Below are 20658 nucleotides of genomic sequence, written 5' to 3'. Positions count from 1 at the left end.
TTCTGTAGCCTGAGATCTCGCCCCTGGTCTACACCCTGTATGACGGCATCATGTTCTTTGGTCAAGCCGTCCTCAGTCTCATGTCCATTCCAGACCTGAACCCAGAGAAAGCCTCTGACATCATCAGTTACATCCGGTGTCGACGTCACGACAGTAAGTGATCAGCATCTTTTTCCGTTCTCGGCAGATAAAGTAGAGTTTATCTGTTTCAATGACCACGGCTTACAGGGGGATAGTATGGTCAGCACTATGTCCAGCCGACTTTGTTTCTTTCTTCTAGAGATATTGGTGCGGCGATCTAGAGATGCGCTATCGGTGTCCTAACAATATGTGTAAAGTACAAGTAAAGTTCCCTTTACGAACCTGATGGTCCATAGGGCAAGTGAAGTAGAGTTCATCTGATTCTGTGAGCTCGGCATATGAAGAGATAGTGTGGTTAGAACTTCGCCCAGCCGCCTTTACTTTCACTAACGAGAGTTAGAAATCATAAGAGCTGGGTAGACTCAGGGTAGTTCTACTTCTTTGAACCCTGATTCAAACTCGAGACTTTCGGGTAAAAAGTCTAGTGCTATACCGCTAGGCCACACCGTCTCTTTATGGACTAGGTGTTCTAGAGATGTGGGCTGGGTGTTCTAGAGATGTGGGCTGGGTGTTCTAGAGATGTGGGCTGGGTGTTCTAGAGATGTGGGCTGGGTGTTCTAGAGATGTGGGATGGATGTTCTAGAGATGTGGGCTGGGTGTTCTAGAGATGTGGGCTGGGTGTTCTAGAGATGTGGGCTGGGTGTTCTAGAGATGTGGGCTGGGTGTTCTAGAGATGTGGGCTGGGTGTTCTAGAGATGTGGGCTGGGTATTCTAGAGATGTGGGCTGGGTGTTCTAGAGATGTGGGCTGGGTGTTCTAGAGATGTGGGCTGGGTGTTCTAGAGATGTGGGCTGGGTGTTCTAGAGATGTGGGCTGGGTGTTCTAGAGATGTGGGCTGGGTGTTCTAGAGATGTGGGCTGGGTGTTCTAGAGATGTGGGCTGGGTGTTCTAGAGATGTGGGCTGGGTGTTCTAGAGATGTGGGCTGGGTGTTCTAGAGATGTGGGCTGGGTGTTCTAGAGATGTGGGCTGGATGTTCTAGAGTGTTCTAGAGATATGGGCTGAGTGTTCTAGAGATATGGGCTGAGTGTTCTTGAGATGTGGGCTGAGTGTTCTAGAGATGTGGGCTGGGTGTTCTAGAGATGTGGGCTGGGTGTTCTTAGAAAAATGGGCTGGGTGTTCTAGAGATGTGGGCTGAGTGTTCTAGAGATGTGGACTGAGTGTTCTAGAGATATGGGCTGGATGTTCTAGAGATGTGGGCTTGGTGTTCTAGAGAAATGGGCTGGGTGTTCTAGAGATGTGGACTGAGTGTTCTAGAGATATGGGCTGGATGTTCTAGAGATGTGGGCTTGGTGTTCTAGAGAAATGGGCTGGGTGTTCTAGAGATGTGGGCTGAGTGTTCTAGAAATGTGGGCTGGGTGTTGTAGAGATGTGGGCTGGATGTTCTAGAGATGTGGGCTGGGTGTTCTAGAGATGTGGGCTGGGTGTTCTAGAGATGTGGGCTTGGTGTTCTAGAGATGTGGGCTAGGCGTTCTTAAGTTCTAGGAACTTAAACGTATGGACGCCCTAGGGTCTAATGTGCGACTAGAAGAATTACAGGCCCACATATGGGTGTTCTGAGGACATACGAGCGACTTATCCAACGACAGACATGTCCCTGCCCTCAGACCTGCTGTAAAAATAAAACAAGCTCGTCTTCTCTCTGACCATCTCCATGTATTATGGGATACCCTATGTACATTCTCTCTGACCATCACCAGGTATTATGGGATACCCTATGTACATTCTCTCTGACCATACCCAGGTATTATGGGATACCCTATGTACATTCTCTCTGACCATCACCAAGTATTATGGGATACCCTATGTACATTCTCTCTGACCATCTCCATGTATTATGGGATACCCTATGTACATTCTCTCTGACCATCACCAGGTATTATGGGATACCCTATGTACATTCTCTCTGACCATCACCAGGAATTATGGGATACCCTATGTACATTCTCTCTGACCACCACTAGGTATTATGGGATACCCTATGTACATTCTCTCTGACCATCACCAGGTATTATGGGATACCCTATGTACATTCTCTCTGACCATCACCAGGAATCATGGGATACCCTATGTACATTCTCTCTAACCATCACCAGGTATTATGGGATACCCTATGTACATTCTCTCTGACCATCACCAGGTATTATGGGATACCCTATGTACATTCTCTCTGACCATCACCAGGAATTATGGGATACCCTATGTACATTCTCTCTAACCATCACCAGGAATTATGGGATACCCTATGTACATTCTCTCTAACCATCACCAGGTATTATGGGATACCCTATGTACATTCTCTCTGACCATCACCAGGTATTATGGGATACCCTATGTACATTCTCTCTGACCATCACCAGGTATTATGGGATACCCTATGTACATTCTCTCTGACCATCACCAGGTATTATGGAATACCCTATGTACATTCTCTCTGACCATCACCAGGTATTATGGGATACCCTATGTACATTCTCTCTGACCATCACCAGGAATTATGGGATACCCTATGTACATTCTCTCTGACCACCACTAGGTATTATGGGATACCCTATGTACATTCTCTCTGACCATCACCAGGTATTATGGGATACCCTATGTACATTCTCTCTGACCATCACCAGGAATCATGGGATACCCTATGTACATTCTCTCTAACCATCACCAGGTATTATGGGATACCCTATGTACATTCTCTCTGACCATCACCAGGTATTATGGGATACCCTATGTACATTCTCTCTGACCATCACCAGGAATTATGGGATACCCTATGTACATTCTCTCTAACCATCACCAGGAATTATGGGATACCCTATGTACATTCTCTCTAACCATCACCAGGTATTATGGGATACCCTATGTACATTCTCTCTGACCATCACCAGGTATTATGGGATACCCTATGTACATTCTCTCTGACCATCACCAGGTATTATGGGATACCCTATGTACATTCTCTCTGACCATCACCAGGTATTATGGGATACCCTATGTACATTCATGCTGATGGAGAGACGGAGAGTGGCTTCAGGGTTCTGGCCCTTGAATACAAAGATGGCGCCGTACAGGACCTCCATCAAGTGGGCACATTCGATTCTTTAGGAGATGAGAAGGTAGGACAATAGAGGGAGGACATAGTGGGGTGGGAGGACATGGTGGGGAGGACATGGTGGGGAGGGGAGGACATGGTGGGGAGGGGAGGACATGGTGGGGAGGGGAGGACATGGTGGGGAGGGGAGGACATGGTGGGGAGGGGAGGACAGGGTGGGAAGGGGAGGACATGGTGGGGAGGGGAGGACATGAAAGGAAGGGGAGGACATGAAAGGAAGGAGAGGACATGAAAGGAAGGGGAGGACATGAAAGGAAGGGAGGACATGGTCGGTCGGGAGTGAAGGACTAATGATAACGATGACAATGATTCGGTGTGGATGTTTGGGTAAGCATGTTTTCGGTTGTGGGTGATGTTTTGGGTTAGCATGATGTAGATTGTGGAAATGTTTGGGTTGGGATGAAGTTTGAGGAAAAATAAGATCGTCCGAAAGGTGACGAAAGCCTTTTCTGATCGTGATAAAACAATGACATCTACCGCTATACACATTTATCAAAATAATCGCAAATCGTACATTTTATGTTTGCCCCGAAATAACTTTATAAAAATGTTTTACGATTTAAAATGCAAAGCAACCATTTTAAAGTTATTTTTATCACATAGACCTCTATAGGTTGAGACAGGTCTATAAAAATCTGTATAAATGTGATCACGTGATTGAGCCCCTCTCTGCCCACAGCTCGATATGCCCCTCTACCATGAGACGGCACCAATTCACTGGATTCTGGGCCACCCTCCCCTCACCGAGCCCTTGTGTGGGTTCGACAATTCCAAGTGTCCCATCAAAAAAAGTAAGTGTCTTTAAATTTCATTCAGATTAAATTTGCAGTGTCCCATAAAAAAAAAGTAATTTAGTCTATAAAATTTAATTCGAATTACATTCGTAGTTTCCTACCAAGAAAAACAAGTTTATCTCTAGATTTATTTCTGAAGTTACTGAAGTTATTTAATTTAATTTTCACCTTATAGATCTAGTATAATTTTTATCATTTAATTAGACTGATCTATTTTGAGGTTTTAAAAATTATCGCTCCTTATTTTGAAAAAAAAAAGCATTTCTTATTTTGAAAGATAAGAGACAGCTACTTTTGGCTGTGAAGAAAGTACCCCCATCCCACCAACATCCTTACTAATACATGTTTATTTCGCCCCAATGTTTTAGTTCGTTGTTTAACACGAACTGTAAACGGAGTTTATATCTGAGACAACATCAAACACCACTAAAACACTAAAAAGGCTTTCACGCGATCCCGAGAAAACGACTAGACCTACAGCCACAGTCCTAAATGGATTCTGTTAACGTGGATGCACATTTTACATACAATATATAGACAGGGCCGTATATTTGTCTTGGGCATTGTTAACCTTAGTCCTAATTCTAAACCTTCAGCAAACCCTTGCCCTAAACCTTGTGCTAACCCTTGGCCTAAACCTTCTGCTAACCCTTGCCTAACGAACATCGATGCCGATACCAAAACAAAACTGTGCACGTATTGCTATTGCTGTGTTTAAAGGAGTACTAACATCTTCATACAAATACCTGACGCAGTTTGGGAGCCCAAAGAGAAATACGATAAATCAAAATATTTAATTGCATGATTTGTTTCGTTTCGTTTTCCACATTGCATATCACGAAAAAACAATTGTTTGCATTTTGTCTAAACTATTATCGTTAAAAAAAAAGATTCAACATATATTTTACTTGCCGCAGCATCCTAATGTTCGCATCTGTTGGATGCTACATCTCGATTTCAAGGCAATCTCTATTTTCTCAAAACAATAGCCCCCTCCCCCCCCCCCTTTTATTTCTATGTCCACGGAAGGCAATCAATAAGAAACTCGTGATTTTCTCTACAGCTTACATATTACACCAATTGGTTTTAGCCATTGGTTTTTTGAAATCGTTTCCAGCAGCAGAATTCTAAGGTTTTAGAAGACATATTGAATCTAAGATGGGTCACATTGACCTTTGGTCTAAAAATGGTCAGGATAAGATGTGGTCTAAAGTTGGTTCAAAGTAATTTGTGGTCTAAGTTGGGGAAAAGTAACCTTAGTAGACATTTGGTCAAAGTAACAAGTGGTCTAAATACTGGTCAAAGTAACGAATGCTATAAAATGTCAAAGTGACCCGTGGTCTAAAAATGTCAAAGTGACCTTTATTGTAAATAAATCGTCAAATTATAAAGTGGTCTAGATAAATGGTAAAATTGTCAACTGGTCTAAATGAATGGTCAAATTGTCATGTGATCTAAATGAATGGTCAAATTGTAAAGTGGTCTAAATAAATGGTCACATTGTAAAGTGGTCTAAATAAATGGTCACATTGTAAAGTGGTCTAAATAAATGGTTAAATTGTCAACTGGTCTAAATGAATGGTCATATTGTAAAGTGGTCTAAATAAATAGTCAAAATGTCAAGTGGTCTACATAAATGGTCTAATTGTCAAGTGGTCTAAATAAATGGTCAAATTGTAAAGTGGTCTAAATAAATGGTCAAAATGTCAAGTGCTCTAAATAAATGGTCAAATTGTCAAGTGGTCTAAATAAATGGTCAAAATGTCAAGTGGTCTAAATAAATGGTCAAATTGTCAAGTGGTCTAAATAAATGGTCAAAATGTCAAGTGGTCTAAATAAATGGTCAAATTGTCAAGTGGTCTAAATAAATGGTCCAAATGACCTGTTCCATGATTTCCTTGTTTAACAGTTTCAGATTGGGTGATCGCTACCAGCGTCTCGGCCATTATCCTCTTCGTCATGATCCTAGTGGTCAGTCTGGTGCTGGTGCTTAGGTGAGTAGATGACCCTAACCCTAGCCCATACCCTAGCCCATACCCTAGCCCATACCCATACCCATACCCATACCCTTACCCTTACCCATACCCATTACCTAACCCTAAACCTTAACCTTAACCCTTCGTCATGATCATAGCTGGTGCTTAGGTGAGTAGATAAAACTGCCTCTAAACCTAACCCTAACCCTAACCCTAAACCATACCCATACCGTGCCTGAACCCAACCCTTCGTCATTTGTTGTGGTGTGTATGTTTGTATTTAGAATATCCTATATTCTAGCAAAGAAATAATTATTGTATGTTCGAGTTGTTTTTGTATAGTGTGTACATTTGTGTTATTGTGAGCGTGCGTTTGTGTGTGTGTGTGTGTGATGAACGTGTGCGCATGCGTAGAATACCTCCCCCCCCCTAACAAAGAGATAATTATTGTTTGTCTGGTGGTTGTCCGCATGATTTATAGAAGGGGAGGATACCCTGTCAGTCAAGGGAGATAACAAGTAAATTAAAAAAAATTAAATACCTGGGGTCGGGATGCTTACTCTACCTGAAACTTTACGCATTAAATCTACTCACACAATAAACTTTTGTACGATTAGATTTAACCATCCCCTCATCAATGTTTTAATTTAAGTCAAAAATGAGAGTGGGTGTGTGTGGGTGGGGGGGGGGGGGGGCACCGAATAAACATGTTGCACGAGGAAACGTCCATTTAACGGAACAGGGTGGTCGAGTGGTAGAGCGCTCGACTGCTAACCCTAAAGTCACAAGTTCTGATCACGGACTTGAGTGTCTGTAGAATGTCCCTGAGTTCACCCAGCTCTGACTTACGTTAGGGAAAGTAAAGGCTGGCCACACAATCCCTTCATATGTCTAAAAAAAAAAAACCCAGAAATTTACTTAAAACGTGCTTGTAAGTAAATGTATTCTACATGTATTTAAAGCACGAGTTACAATACCCTTTACTTCTGTTCTCCACTATATGTAAAGCACGGGTTACAATATTTTTTCCCTCTGCTTCCCCCCCCCCCCCCCTCCACAGACACTGTATCTACGAGAAGAAGCTGGACCGCCTGGCCTGGAAGATAGACAGGAGCGAGATCCAGCTGCTCAACGACGGCCAGTTCAGGGAGCTCACGACCCCTGCCAGGCCCAGGGTGAGTACCTGAGGTGGTTGCCATGGCAATGTGACCCTGGGGGTGGATCTGGAATCTTTGGGGGTTGTCATGGTAACGGATGGTTGTCACGGTAACGTGACCCTGGGGGTGGATCAGGTATTTATGGTGGTTGTCATGGTAACGTGACCCTAGGGGTGAATCTGGAATTTTTGGGGGTTGTCATGGCAACTGATGGTTGTCATGAAAACGTGACCCAATGTGTAAATCTGGAATTTATGGTATGGTGGTGGTCATGACAACGTGACTCTTGGGGTGGATCTGGAACCTTTGTGGGTTGTCATGGTAACAGGTGGTGACAACACCGTAGCATCAGACTAGAAATACATTTCTGTTCACGACAAAATTACGCGGATACCGTTTTAGAACTAGATAGGCTTGTAGTCGTAGCTAAGTGTTCTCTGACCACCCCCCTCTCCTCTTCAACACGAAACATTCGCTTTTTTACAGTAAGTGATAAAAGATTATTTTCATTGTTCCAAGCCTACAGCTAATTATTCCGGACAAAACCGGAAACAATTCAAGTTTCTCTGTTTGGTTTTAAATTTCTTTATCTGCTTAATCGCGCCCGAAAAATAAAAATAAAAACAACTACTGACGTCACCGAATCTAATCAACAAGGCGGTTTAGACTAGTGCAAACTGCGCTCTATGACGTCACGGAGGATGTATTTAGTCGCCGGTTCGGGGAAAACATTGAGACAAAAGCTGTTGGTGATCAACTTAATGATCCAACGACGGCACGCTCCGGTGTAACTGGTGAACGGTCAACAAGGGGTTCAATGACTAGTTTAGTCGTGCGGGGAGACCAGTAGATGGGTGTTGTTTATGTGTTCCGGAACTATTTCATTGGGCTCTTCAGCAAGCTGGCGTTGATTGAAAAAAAAGAGAACATGTTGAATATGTTCCTTTATTCAATTTTATTTTAAAAGACTGATTTGAGGTTTTAATAAATATAATTAATTAGATGAAGACAAAGTGGTCTAGAGTAAGCCTACATTGATATTATTATCAGTGGCGATAGTAGGTGGGGTGTCACCCGGTGCGGTAACTGAGGATGTCACCCCCTCCCCCACCAAAACTTCTGCATTTTTTTATTTGATGTCTTCCCTCTACCACTACTATTTTGTTATCTTTATTGGATCAAACATTACTTTGACATTAAATTTTAAAAAAATTCGTCGTGGTGTCACCCCTTGAATGATGTCATACTGTCGCTCCCCGCATCCCCCTTGTGACGCCACTGATTTTTATTATTACACTTGTATCAACATTACCCGGCGGTCTTTATTCCTCGCCCACTCGCTGTTTTATAATTAGGATAGTTACAGTGTTTTGTTAAACATAGCTGAATATGGCTCAGGGATAGGATTTGGTTAGTAGAACATTTAAACTGATTAATTTAAAGGATATGTAATTATCTTTATCAGTTGGTCATTGACATTTGCTAACCCTTTAGCTTAATGATAGAGGCCAGAAAACCACTCCATCTCCCCGTGGATCCCTAACTTTTTTTTAACGTTCAGTGTCGTAGCTAGGGGAGGGCGGGTGGGGCTGCCGCTCCGGGCGCCGACCTTATACCGATTTTGTGGTACCTAAATAGAAACTGTTACGGGATAGCAGAGCAAATGGTAAGAAGCGCCACAAACCTTTTCAACTTGTGGGGGGGGGGGTGCTTTTTCACAAACAAAAATAACTATAATTGGAAGGGAAGGGCTAAAATTGATAGTCCGCCCCGGGCTGTGAAATTGGTCTCAGCGACGTTTTAAAACTTCTTTTCAACTGCATTCTACATCGGATGGGAATTCTTTCAGTTACGGCATATTGACTTTAGTCTGTACTGCTGGAAGTTTATGGCGCAATATTCTCTTTCATGCCGGAAAATATATTTTTTTCCCAGTCATATAACATTGAGGACTACTTTTCTGAAAAAAAAAAAAAAAAAAAAAAAAAAAAAAAAAAAAAAAAAAAAAAAAACAACACTTTTTTTTCTGATGGTGTAACATTTAATTTCATGCAAAAAAATAAGTCCAAATACTGTAGCATTGACTTTTTTTTTAATGAAATGATTTCCAGACAGTGTGACATTAGCTTTCATGCCAGAAAAAAAAAACAATCAATTTCCTGACGTTTAACATATACTATTCTACAAGAAAAAACAGGTTTCCTGACGGTGTAAAATGTACTTTTCTATAAGAAAAAAAAAATGGTTTCCTGACGATGTGAAATTTTCTTTTCTACAAGAAAAAAACTGGTTTCTTGACGGTGTGAAATTTTCTTTTTTTGCCAGAAAAAAGATTCCCTGACGGGCAACCAGCTGAGAAAAATTTACTTCCTCCAGGACACGGACGAGGAGATCAGCGAGAAGTCGTACAGGTCAGAGGTCATCCCAGTGGGCTTTTACAGGGGGACCTACGTCGTCGTCAAACAGGTAAGGTCAAGGTCATGGTTTCATTGGGAATACCCGAAAAGCTTTAATTTAATTGAGGTGGTCTGTTGGGATGGGAGATTTGACAAGACGAGTGTTTAATTAGCTGGAACCCGGACATTCTTTTTTGGACCTTTGACAAGGCCATGACGGGTGACACGTGACGTCGATACCGGCATTTGGGGGAATTATAGGTGAACTTGACACTTTCTTGTCTGGTTGAATGTATGTGAATAGTATTACAATAAATGATCCCAATTCATAGTTTGTTAACCATCATCTTTTCCCGTTCGTTCCCAAGACACATGGGGCAGATGAAGTAGAGTTGATCTGCTTCAGTGACCTCTTCATATAAAGGGATTGTGTGCTCAGCACTATGCCCAGCCGCCTTTATTTTCACTAATGTGAGTTAGGTACCCATCGGAGCTGGGTGGACTCAGGGACGTTCTACTGATATTTAACCCGGATTTAAACTCGGGTTGGCAGCCTAGCGCTAGTTCGTAAATAAGAACATATATTTACAAGAAGAGGCTCGTATGTAAGAACACAAATTTAAAACAACATACACATAAGAACAACATTTATAGCCAAAAGCTCAAACTATTGACAACGTATTGTTACCAAACAGGAGATAATTTTTGTATCCTTTAATAAACGCGTAAGATACTTAAGAATAGTAATCCTAGGTCTATACCTTAGCAGTGTATTTGCCTCTTTCTCACGAACCTCAATACTGAAGAGACAACACACACATACACCCCCCCCCACTCACACACGCACGAAGTTCTGTGTTCTATAGAGCTCAACAAACGTCCTAACTTATTTAGGACCTATAGAGTGTCTCAGCCCACGCCTGCTCTCCAGAGGGCAGTTTGAGTTTCGTAGGAAGCTCAAACACAACTTGGGAAAATACACTGACACTAACCCAATCACGCTGTGGACTTTACAACACTACCCGACCTTCTTAGCGTTTTTGTTTACGGGATTGCGTTCTGAACTTTTATTTTCCGTGTCAATGTATATAGATAAAAAAATTGTCAGATCCATTTCTACACCCCTCGGATATTAGAAAAGTGTGGCACTGAATTGTTCTAATATAGGTCAATATTGAAGTTTAGGTTTTGGTCTATGATCGCTCTCAGACACTAACCCGGCCTAACCCTAATCCCAACACTAATCCAAAGCTGAACCCTATTCCCAACCCGAACCCTATTCCCAACACAAACCCTAATCTCAACCCGAACCCTATTCTAAATCCAAAACCGAACCCCAATCCAAAACCGAACACAAATCATATCCTATTCCCAACCCAAACTCTAATCCAAACCCAAACAATAACCCAAATCCTATGCCCAACCCAAACCCTATTCCAAATCCCAAATCCCGAATCTTGACAGTGATGAACTGTATTACTCTCCGGAGAAAAGTGACCCGTTTAAAAAAAAATCAATACAATAGAAGTCAACAAAACTTTCCGGAAACCCACAAACCTTATTGCATCATGAACACCGTAATTGGGGTCAGTCACGTTAAGTGACGAAATTAGATGAGGGGTGGTGGAAGTGGGTGGGGGGGGGGGGGGGCGTCAGTTCCTCCCATGAAGGCTCACCACGCCTCTGCTGACGGTCAGGCTGACCCAACGTGTGCTGTGTATTTCAGGTGACCAGGAAACACATGGAGGTCAACCGGATGGTCAAGAAACAGCTGCAGATGAGGAAGGAGCTGACCCATGACAACATCAACAGATTTATCGGCGCATGCGTGGAGCCCCCAAACATGTTCATCGTCACCCAGTACTGTCCGCGCAAAAGCTTACAGGTAATTCCAAGTCCAAAGCTAATGTTATAAGACAGGCCCAAACCCTAATGTCATAGGCTGGTCCAAACACTAATGTCATAGGTTGGTCCAAACCCTAATGTCATAGGCTGGTCCAAACACTGTCATAGGTAGGTCCAAACCCTAATGTCATAAGGCAGGTACGAACCCTAATGACATAGGTTGGTCCAAACACTAATGTCATAGGTAGGTCCAAACCCTAATGTCATAAGGCAGGTACGAACCCTAATGACATAGGTAGGTCCAAACCTTATTGTAATAAGTCAGGTCCAAACCTTAATATCTTAGGCAGGTTCAAACCCAATTGTCATAAGTCAGGCCCCTAATGTCTAGTATCCATTGCATCTTCTTACCTGATTTTAATACTGGTTTTGACGGTTTTGCTGATATTTCTTCAATTTTTACATTTGTTTGAAATAATTCCTATTAATATAATAGAAAAATAGTTTTGATTTCGTTTTTTAATATAATTTCACGCTTACTATTTTAGATAATATTTAATTTTTGTGTCTGTTTCAGGATCTTCTAAACGATGAATGTTCACCAATAGACGACATGTTTACAACCTCACTGGTCCAAGATCTCATCAGGGTAAGTAACTTTATTTAACTTTATCAGGCAGGAAAACGATTTGAATTATTCTCCTTTGTTATATATGGCTTTGAAAAAGCAAAATGAAACGTAATCGTTTTTTTCCCATTTATTACGTCTTTTTTGTTAAGGATTTAAATGAATTTTTTTTTTAATTTCATAATTTTACTACAACAAAACTTTCTAGTTTTTTGTTTTTCATGTGTTCAAGATAATTTGATACAAAATTCATTTTGACAAAAACTCAGTTTACTCTTCTGTGCTGCCTCGTAGGGGATGACATTTATACACGACGCCTTCGGCTACCATGGTAACCTCAAGTCCAGCAATTGCCTAGTGGACAGCCGCTGGACGCTCAAGGTCACGGACTTTGGCTACACCGTGCTGGGACCGGAGCCTAGGCCCAAGGTCGAGGACGAGAGCTTCTACAAGGGTGAGCGCTGCGGGGGGGGGGGGGGGGCATGGGGACAGGGGACTGGAGTAGAGAGGGGAGGAATGAGAATATATGCTGTAAGACTTTTAAGACATTCTTTTAGACACTTATCATATTTATCATGTTTATCATGTTCCTAGTGGTGTCGGGAAGGGGGAAGGGTTAGGTTGTTCCTGCAATGGGATTAAGTTTTTAACCATCATGTATTGTGAATGTAAAGGGGCTAGGATATTAAAGACATTATCTTAAAGTGATTTAGAACATGTCGATACTAGTAGGCAGAACTGCTGTAAGTTGTTAGTAAATTTTTAACATTAAAAAAAATCATTTGGCTTCTTATTGTTGGGTTTGCTGTGAACTACCATTTACATATTTGTAAATTATTGATAGGTTTGCTGTGGACTGCCCCCGAATTGTTGCGTAACCGCCGAAACGTGAGCACGTCCAGCCACCAACCGTCCTACCACCACATGAACAGCATCAGCAGCACGTCCAGCGGCAGCACCAACAGCAGCCTTCGCGTCACCGGCAGCGCCAAGGGCGACGTCTACTCGTTCGCCATCATCCTCAATGAGCTGTACGGCCGGGCGGGGCCGTGGGGGCTGAACAAGATGACGGCTAGAGGTGAGGTGTTAGCTGACCCTTGGTTGATGGGAGGAGGGGGGGGGGGGAGGTAGGGGTCAGCTCAAGATGACGGCTAGAGGTGAGGTGTTAGCTGACCCTAAGGTGATGGGGGGGGGGGGAGGGGGAGATAGGTGAGGGGGGGGGGGGTCAGCTCAAGATGACGGCTAGAGGTGAGTTGTTGGCTGACCCTCAGGTGACGGGGGGGGGGGGGGAGGGAAGTAGGGGTCAGCTCAAGATGACGGCTAGAGGTGAGTTGTTGGCTGACCCTCAGGTAACAAGGGGGGGGGGAAGGGAGGGGGGGAGGTAGGTGAGGGGGGTCAGCTCAAGATGACGGCTAGAGGTGAGTTGTTGGCTGACCCTCAGGTGACAAGGGGGGGGGGAGGAGGGAGGGGGAGGTAGGTGGGGGGGGGTGGTCAGAACAAGATGACGGCCAAAGGTGAGTTGTTAGCTGACCCTCAGGTACCAGTGGGGTAGGGGGAGGTAGTTGGGGGGGGGTCAGCTCAAGATGACGGCAAAAGGTGAGTTGTTAGCTGGCTCTCAGGAGACAATGGGTGGGAGGATGGATCAGCTCATGATGACGGCAAAAGGTGGACATGGAAGGGACACAGCTCAAAATAGTGGCTACCCGTGACTTGTTGTCTTTGCTGGGACCATTATGGTGTCTATAACAGCCTATGGCGAGAGGATCATCCACACACATATCTTGGAATGTTAGCCAATCCCCCAGTCATCACAGGTAGCTGATCCCAACCTCTCCCTAAAGTTCTACCCAGCCAATTCAACCGCCCCCCCCCACTTTACATTCATTCTATTTCAAAACTGTCTATGTGAAGTACTCAATTGAGAGCGGTTCCAATCTTTCTGTGCTAGAAATCGTGGAGAGGCTGATGGTGTCAACCGTTCCAGAGTTCTACCCAGCCAATTGAACCCCTCCCCCCAATTTTTAACTTAATTCTATTTCAACACTGTCTATGTGAAATACTCAATTGAGAGCGAATCCAATCTTTCAGAAATCGTGGAGAGGCTGATGGTGTCAACCGTTCCAGAGTTCCGCCCCGACACGTCAAACCTGACGACAAAAAATCAGATTATCGTCAGCTTAATCCACGAGTGCTGGCACCAAAATCCCGAGGTCAGGCCGGACTTCAAGTACGGCATCAGGGCCAAGTTCAAGCCAATACAGCAGGGCTTCTTGTAAGTAGTTTCAGTAGAATCTACATAGCAGGGGTTCTTGTAAGTAGTTTCAGTAGAATCTACATAGCAGGGCTTCTTGTAAGTAGTTTCAGTAGAATCTACATAGCAGGGCTTCTTGTAAGTAGTTTCAGTAGAATCTACATAGCAGGGCTTCTTGTAAGTAGTTTCAGTAGAATCTACATAGCAGGCTTTTTGTAACAAGTTTCATTAGAATCTAGTAGTGGTTCTTGTAAGTTGTTTCAGTAGAAATAAGTGAGTGGGTCCCCCTATAAATGTCCTGATAAAACGGACTTATGACGAAGTTTCTGTTTGTTCTAGACATGTATATTATACATGTCGCTAGTGTAACAACAAAGACTGTATCAATAGGAATAGTTTCAAAACTGATCCAACATTTTTGTGTTTATGTTCCTTATTTTTCCCCAGAAAATCCAATATTTTTGTGTTATGTTTTTATTTGTCCCCAAAAAATCCAACATTTTATTGTTCATGTCCTACTATATCCCCAGAAAATCTAACATTTGTTTGTACATGTCCCCAGAAAATCCAACATTTGTTTGTACATGTCCCCAGAAAATCCAACATTTGTTTGTACATGTCCCCAGAAAATCCAACATTTGTTTGTACATGTCCCCAGAAAATCCAACATTTGTTTGTACATGTCCCCAGAAAATCCAACATTTGTTTGTACATGTCCCCAGAAAATCCAACATTTGTTTGTACATGTCCCCAGAAAATCCAACATTTGTTTGTACATGTCCCCAGAAAATCCAACATTTGTTTGTACATGTCCCCAGAAAATCCAACATTTGTTTGTACATGTCCCCAGAAAATCCAACATTTGTTTGCACATGTCCCCAGAAAATCCAACATTTGTTTGTACATGTCCCCAGAAAATCCAACATATTCGACAACATGATCGACATGATGGAGAAGTACGCCAACAACTTGGAGGCTGTGGTGGCCGAGAGGACAGAGCAGCTGAGGGTGGAGAAACGGATGACAGAGAATCTCTTGCTCAGGATGTTGCCCAGGTAGGTCTCAGGGTGAAGGGGATGTATGGGGATACTTAAGGTACCATTTTGCCCCCCCCCCCATATCTTTTTTATATTTATAAAACAAAAACTGCAGCTTAAATGAGCTTTTTAATTTTTTTCCAACCTATTTTGGCGCCCCTAGGGTCGGCGCCCCTAGGGTCGGCGCCCCTAGGGTCGGCGCCAGGAACATATGTACCACCCGCCCCGCCCCCCCGTCACTGCGACTCTGGACAAACATAAAAATAAGGAAAGACATAGTAATACCAACTACTCAGAGAGTAAAACAAATCTTTAACTCTCGTGTTTTTAGATCAGTTGCCGAGAAACTAAAGCACGGCCATCAGGTAGAACCAGAACAGTACGAGCATGTCTCCATCTATTTCTCTGATATTGTCGGCTTTACACAGATGAGTGCCAGTAGCACCCCCATGGAGGTAATTTCAAACGTTTTACACCTACTTGCAGTTATTTGTAAATAAAAAGAAAACAGTTTATAGCAACATTAATTTAAAACCGAATGCTACTAAATAACAGATTTGACATTTTGTTTTAATAATTGAAACAATTCAATTTCTATATTGAAGAGTTTGATTTGTTTTTCGTGCATGTTGCTGATTTATTGAATGATCTGTACACCTGCTTTGATTCCATCATTGAAGAGTTTAATGTTTGTTTTTGCAGGTTGTTGATTTATTGAATGATCTGTACACCTGCTTTGATTCCATCATTGAAGAGTTTGATGTTTACAAAGTGGAGACAATAGGAGATGCCTATATGGTGGTCAGTGGCTTGCCAATCAGAAACGGGGACAGGCATGCAGGTAGGTTTTCAGGCTGGACCAATCAGGTGTATAAAAAATAAAAGCATATCGTCCACTAAGCAAAGTACGGTAGAGGTCACGTTATTTTTTTTTACAAATTGTACCTAATAAACGGATTGCGTGGTCCATTTTGTCAAGCAAGGGCCCAGTTTTAATCTTAGTTTTTTTTAAATATTAGATGACTTATATTATAAATGGATACACTACCCATAGCCATTCAACATACACCAGCCATTTAACACATTTTTTCCTCAAACTGCTCAACACCATGCTAAAATAAAGTCAAAACTTTTTGGTGACAAGAGATTTAAACCACTGCTTTTATACTACACATCTTGACCAATGTAAACACAACATAAGATAATTTGTCTAAATAGTAACACACCATAACTAGCTGGGTGATTTAGGTTTTTCTTACATTTTGAAGTGGGGACAAGCGAGAGTAATGTGAAGGCTTTAAAATAAGCTACTTAAAATAATTTATAAAACAAGCAACAGTGGATTTTTAAAAATAAAAATTGTAAATTCAGTTCCCTGTAGACCTCAGCACTTAAATCATAGATCTAAACATTTTAAAAGCTTTTATTTAAACTCTGTGTACATCAAACCTGATTCATGCTACAAGCCCGTAGATTTCACAATACAGGTGTGTTTGTTTACTACTTGGTTTTGTTTACGTTTAACAGGTGAGATAGCATCCATGGCGCTGTTGTTACTTGAGGCCATCAAACTGAAACGGTTCAAAATTCAAGGCTCGAACAACACCACCCTCAAGATTCGTATCGGCATCCATTCAGGTCGGTTTTTATTTATACTCGGGATCTATTTAGGTCGGCTTTTGTTTTAACTCGGCTTCCAATTAGGTCGGCTTGTTTTAAATCGGCATCTATTTAGGTGTCTTTTTTTAAAAAATCGGCTTTTTTTTAACTCCTGCAAAATTGATCATTTATCATACGTTTTTTTTCATTAGAAATCAATTTCTGCATAAAATAAAGTTCAGGTTTTGTATCAAAAGTAAAGTGCTCTTCAGATTCGGCAGTCCATTGTGTAGTTTAAATAGAGTGTATCTTTCTATGTGTGGTCAGCACAATGCCCAGGTGCTATGTGTGGTCAGCACAATGCCCAGGTGCTATGTGTTTAGCACAATGCCCAGGTGCTATGTGTTTAGCACAATGCCCAGGTGCTATGTGTGGTCAGAACAATGTCAGACGTTAAATCCCCCTTACCATCTCGAATTACAGCTTCGAGTTGGCGGATATGAACTTGAGAAATTAGGGTTAGCCGCCTTGTGGTCAGCCTTGCTTTTCTTTCAACCAGGAATCTAAAAATTATTCTGTTAGTATTATAGGAGTAGCGATCCTTCCCGGCGCCCAGGGACAAACTTTTACTTTCAATTTGGCGCCCCCTCCGGGAACAAACTTTCAATTTGGTGCCCCACCCCATATATTTTTATATTTATAATGCAAAACTGCAACTAAAATGAGCTTTTAATTTTTTTCAAACCTATTTTGGCGCCCCCTAGGGTTGGCGCCGGGGACATATGTACCTCCCCGCACCCCCTCGCTACGCCTCTGGTTCTTATGCTATAAATGGCTTGTAAAATTATGTTCTCACCTAATCTAACACATGCCATTTGATGAGTTATAACATGTTTTCCCCAGGCCCGTGCTGTGCTGGTGTTGTTGGTCTGAAAATGCCCAGGTACTGTCTGTTTGGTGACACGGTCAACACAGCCAATAGACTGGAGTCTACAGGGGAAGGTAAAACATTTAATGCCTGAATGTCGCTAGTTCTAGTAATGTTACATGATAACTGTGTCTCTCAACACAACAAGTGATGTATTTTAGATAATGATAGAAATTTTAACTTCCAATTTATGAAGGAGAATATTTGTATCTGTAACTTTATAGCTTTGGTGGTTGAAAATTTGTTTTTGTTTTGTTGTTCTAGCTTTGAAGATCCACTGCAGCGCAGATACGAAGAAAATCTTGGATAAGTTGGGTGGATACCATCTGGAGGAGAGGGGATACACGGAGATGAAGGTAAGATACTGTGAGATAACTTGGGTGGATACCATCGGATAATTTGGGTGGATACCATCTGGAGGAGAGGGAATACACGGAGATGAAGGTAAGAGTAGGCTGTACATTGTGAGTAAAGGCAGCTGGGCACACTATCCCTTCTTATCCCGAGATGAACTCAACTTTATCTACCACTTGGCCCACGAGGTTCAAAAAGGGAACTTAACTAGAAGGCTATAATACACCAAGATATAATTTTCCATTATACATTATATCTTTATTACTACTATGATATTGGAAAAAAAAAACAAGTTAAAATATACAAAGATAATAGGTTCTAATAAAATTGCGCATCTCTAACAATAACGTTGCATACGTTTGGCATAATGAATTCCTAAATTCCTTCTGCGGATTGCTCCTCATTAATTTCTCTAACCCCCAGGGCAAGGGCAGCCTGCTGACCTACTTCCTGCTGTCAGAAGACCAAAACCACAGGTACCGACGCCTCTCCCGGTACAAGCGCTCAGGCAACACCAGCCGCTGTGTCTCCGCCTCCAACCTAGACTACAGCGGCAAGTCCTACAGCCTGTCGTCCAAGATGTTTTCCCAGAACCCTGACCGTGTCAGCACCAACAGCAGCCTCAACAGCTCCATGGACAGCTCGGACAACCCCGAGGACATGTCACCCTCGTACATGGCATTCGATGACAAAATGTCAGTCCACTTGCCGAGTTATAACCATGACTTTGTGGCGTCGACGCTGCCTAGAGCGACCTTGCCGAAATACAACGGGCACATGTCGCCGATAGCGGAGTGCCCCGGTGGACAAAGTGAATGTTCGGGGCAAAATGAAAGTCTGTTAGAAAAAACCGTTTCGTTTCCTAACTCTCCGTATCACGAGGGCTACTCAGAAACTGTCTCTCTACTCAATGGCACCGCCCAGTGGCCAGATGGCCCGTCAGGGGTCATGGCCAAGAAGAGGTCAATTAGCAGCAGGTCAGGTCTGAATCATTCCAAACCTAATGGTTGGGCCGCGCAGTGGTTTGCTGATCCCAACGTCTGTCATTTGGATTACACATCTAACGATGAATCAACGATGTAATCAGATGACCAGTGGTTTGATGATCCGAACGTCTGTCATTTAGGTTACACATCTTAGCTGAATCAACGTTGTAATCAAATGACAACCAGTGGTTTGCTGAGCCTAACGTCTGTCATTTGGATTACACATCAAACGATGAATCAATGATGTAATCAGATGACAGCTGACCAGTGGTTACCTTGACCATAACGTCTGTCATTTGGATTACACATCTAACACTGAATCAATGATGTAATCAGATGACAGCTGACCAGTGGTTACCTTGACCATAACGTCTGTCATTTGGATTACACATCAAACGCTGAATCAACGATGTAATCAGATGACAGCTGACCAGTGGTTACCTTGACCATAACGTCTGTCATTTGGATTACACATCAAACGCTGAATCAACGATGTAATCAGATGACAGCTGCACAATGGTTTTCTAACCGTAAGATCTGTTAGCTGGAGTACTCACCCAAGGATGTAAAGTTTGTTCACTCAATCAGCATTGGCGCAAATTTGTAATATAAAGATTTGTACTAGAAATGGTCAGCAATTTCCCGGGATAAACTATGGCCAGCGTGACAACATATCAACCTATGAATGCTATTACCTGACCAGATGTTGATGATCAAATACACAGATAGGACGGGGAGTTTGATCCGCAAGATTTCTTTCCACAGGGCTTTAAAGCAAATACATTCACAAGGATGTGTTTTTTATAACATGGAATTTTGTTCGGAAATATTTCGTTAGACTGGCGCCTGACGTTTCATGTTTTTAATGTCTGTGATTTACATGGAGGCATTTATCATCAAACACAATTCTGTTCATTGTCAAAAAAAGTGTCTAGACTTAAAACACTGTCTTAACCTAAATCTGAAACAGTGTCTTGACCTAGCAAAGTGTCTAAATTTAAGCGTCTAGACCTATGTCTAAACTAAGCAAAGGGCTCAAATGTTTGTATTATTCTCCTAATTCCATTATGTGTTCTGTGTATAAAATTTTATGGCTTTCAAAATATTGCCGTGTACAAAATGAATTCACTTGGTCTTCGAGTGAATTGAATTCCAGTTCATGCTGGCTATTGAAGCCGACCAAAGAAGGAACAGTTTTTTTTTAACAAAATGTAAATGGTTTTAAATAATGTTATGTTATTTTAAAGGAAGATGATTGTTGGATAAAAATGTTGTGACTTCATTCATGTACAGGAGCAGTTTTAATTTTTGTATATACTTTTAGTGTTTCATCATCAGTATGCTAGTGGCTCATGAATGATAAGCTAGTGTATCAGGCTGTATGCTAGTGGCTCATGAGTGGTATGCTAGTGGCTTATTAGTGGTAAGCTAGAGTATCAGGCTGTATGCTAGTGGCT

General features: G+C 42.2%; 1 protein-coding gene across 1 annotated transcript; it reads left to right on the top strand.

The window, feature by feature from the left end:
- Nucleotides 1–3933: 3933 nt before the first annotated feature.
- LOC131933822 (atrial natriuretic peptide receptor 2-like) lies at nucleotides 3934–20402 on the top strand. The gene is made up of 16 exons (XM_059290378.1): nucleotides 3934–4041; nucleotides 5954–6038; nucleotides 7081–7195; nucleotides 9503–9643; nucleotides 11300–11458; nucleotides 11996–12067; nucleotides 12341–12500; nucleotides 12891–13124; nucleotides 14135–14318; nucleotides 15212–15352; nucleotides 15666–15789; nucleotides 16037–16175; nucleotides 16862–16972; nucleotides 17837–17935; nucleotides 18126–18217; nucleotides 18639–20402. The coding sequence occupies exons 1-16, from the start codon at nucleotides 3936–3938 to the stop codon at nucleotides 19296–19298; spliced, it is 2622 nt and encodes an 873-aa protein (XP_059146361.1). The 5' UTR covers nucleotides 3934–3935; the 3' UTR covers nucleotides 19299–20402.
- Nucleotides 20403–20658: the final 256 nt, after the last annotated feature.

Source organism: Physella acuta, unplaced genomic scaffold (genome assembly GCF_028476545.2).
Source record: "Physella acuta isolate Inbredline_101_S28 unplaced genomic scaffold, ASM2847654v3 ptg002642l, whole genome shotgun sequence".
In the NCBI taxonomy this organism is placed as follows: Eukaryota; Metazoa; Mollusca; class Gastropoda; family Physidae; genus Physella; species Physella acuta.
This window is presented reverse-complemented; position numbering and strand designations above follow the sequence as displayed.

Excerpts from the sequence above, each read along its gene's own strand:
- LOC131933822 (XM_059290378.1), top strand. The coding sequence starts at position 3,936 with ATGCCCCTCTACCATGAGACGGCACCAATTCACTGGATTCTGGGCCAC. Across the intron at positions 7,196-9,502 it reads CGACCCCTGCCAGGCCCAGG|AAAAAAGATTCCCTGACGGG; the intron begins GTGAGTACCTGA and ends TTTTTTTGCCAG. Across the intron at positions 9,644-11,299 it reads CCTACGTCGTCGTCAAACAG|GTGACCAGGAAACACATGGA; the intron begins GTAAGGTCAAGG and ends TGTGTATTTCAG.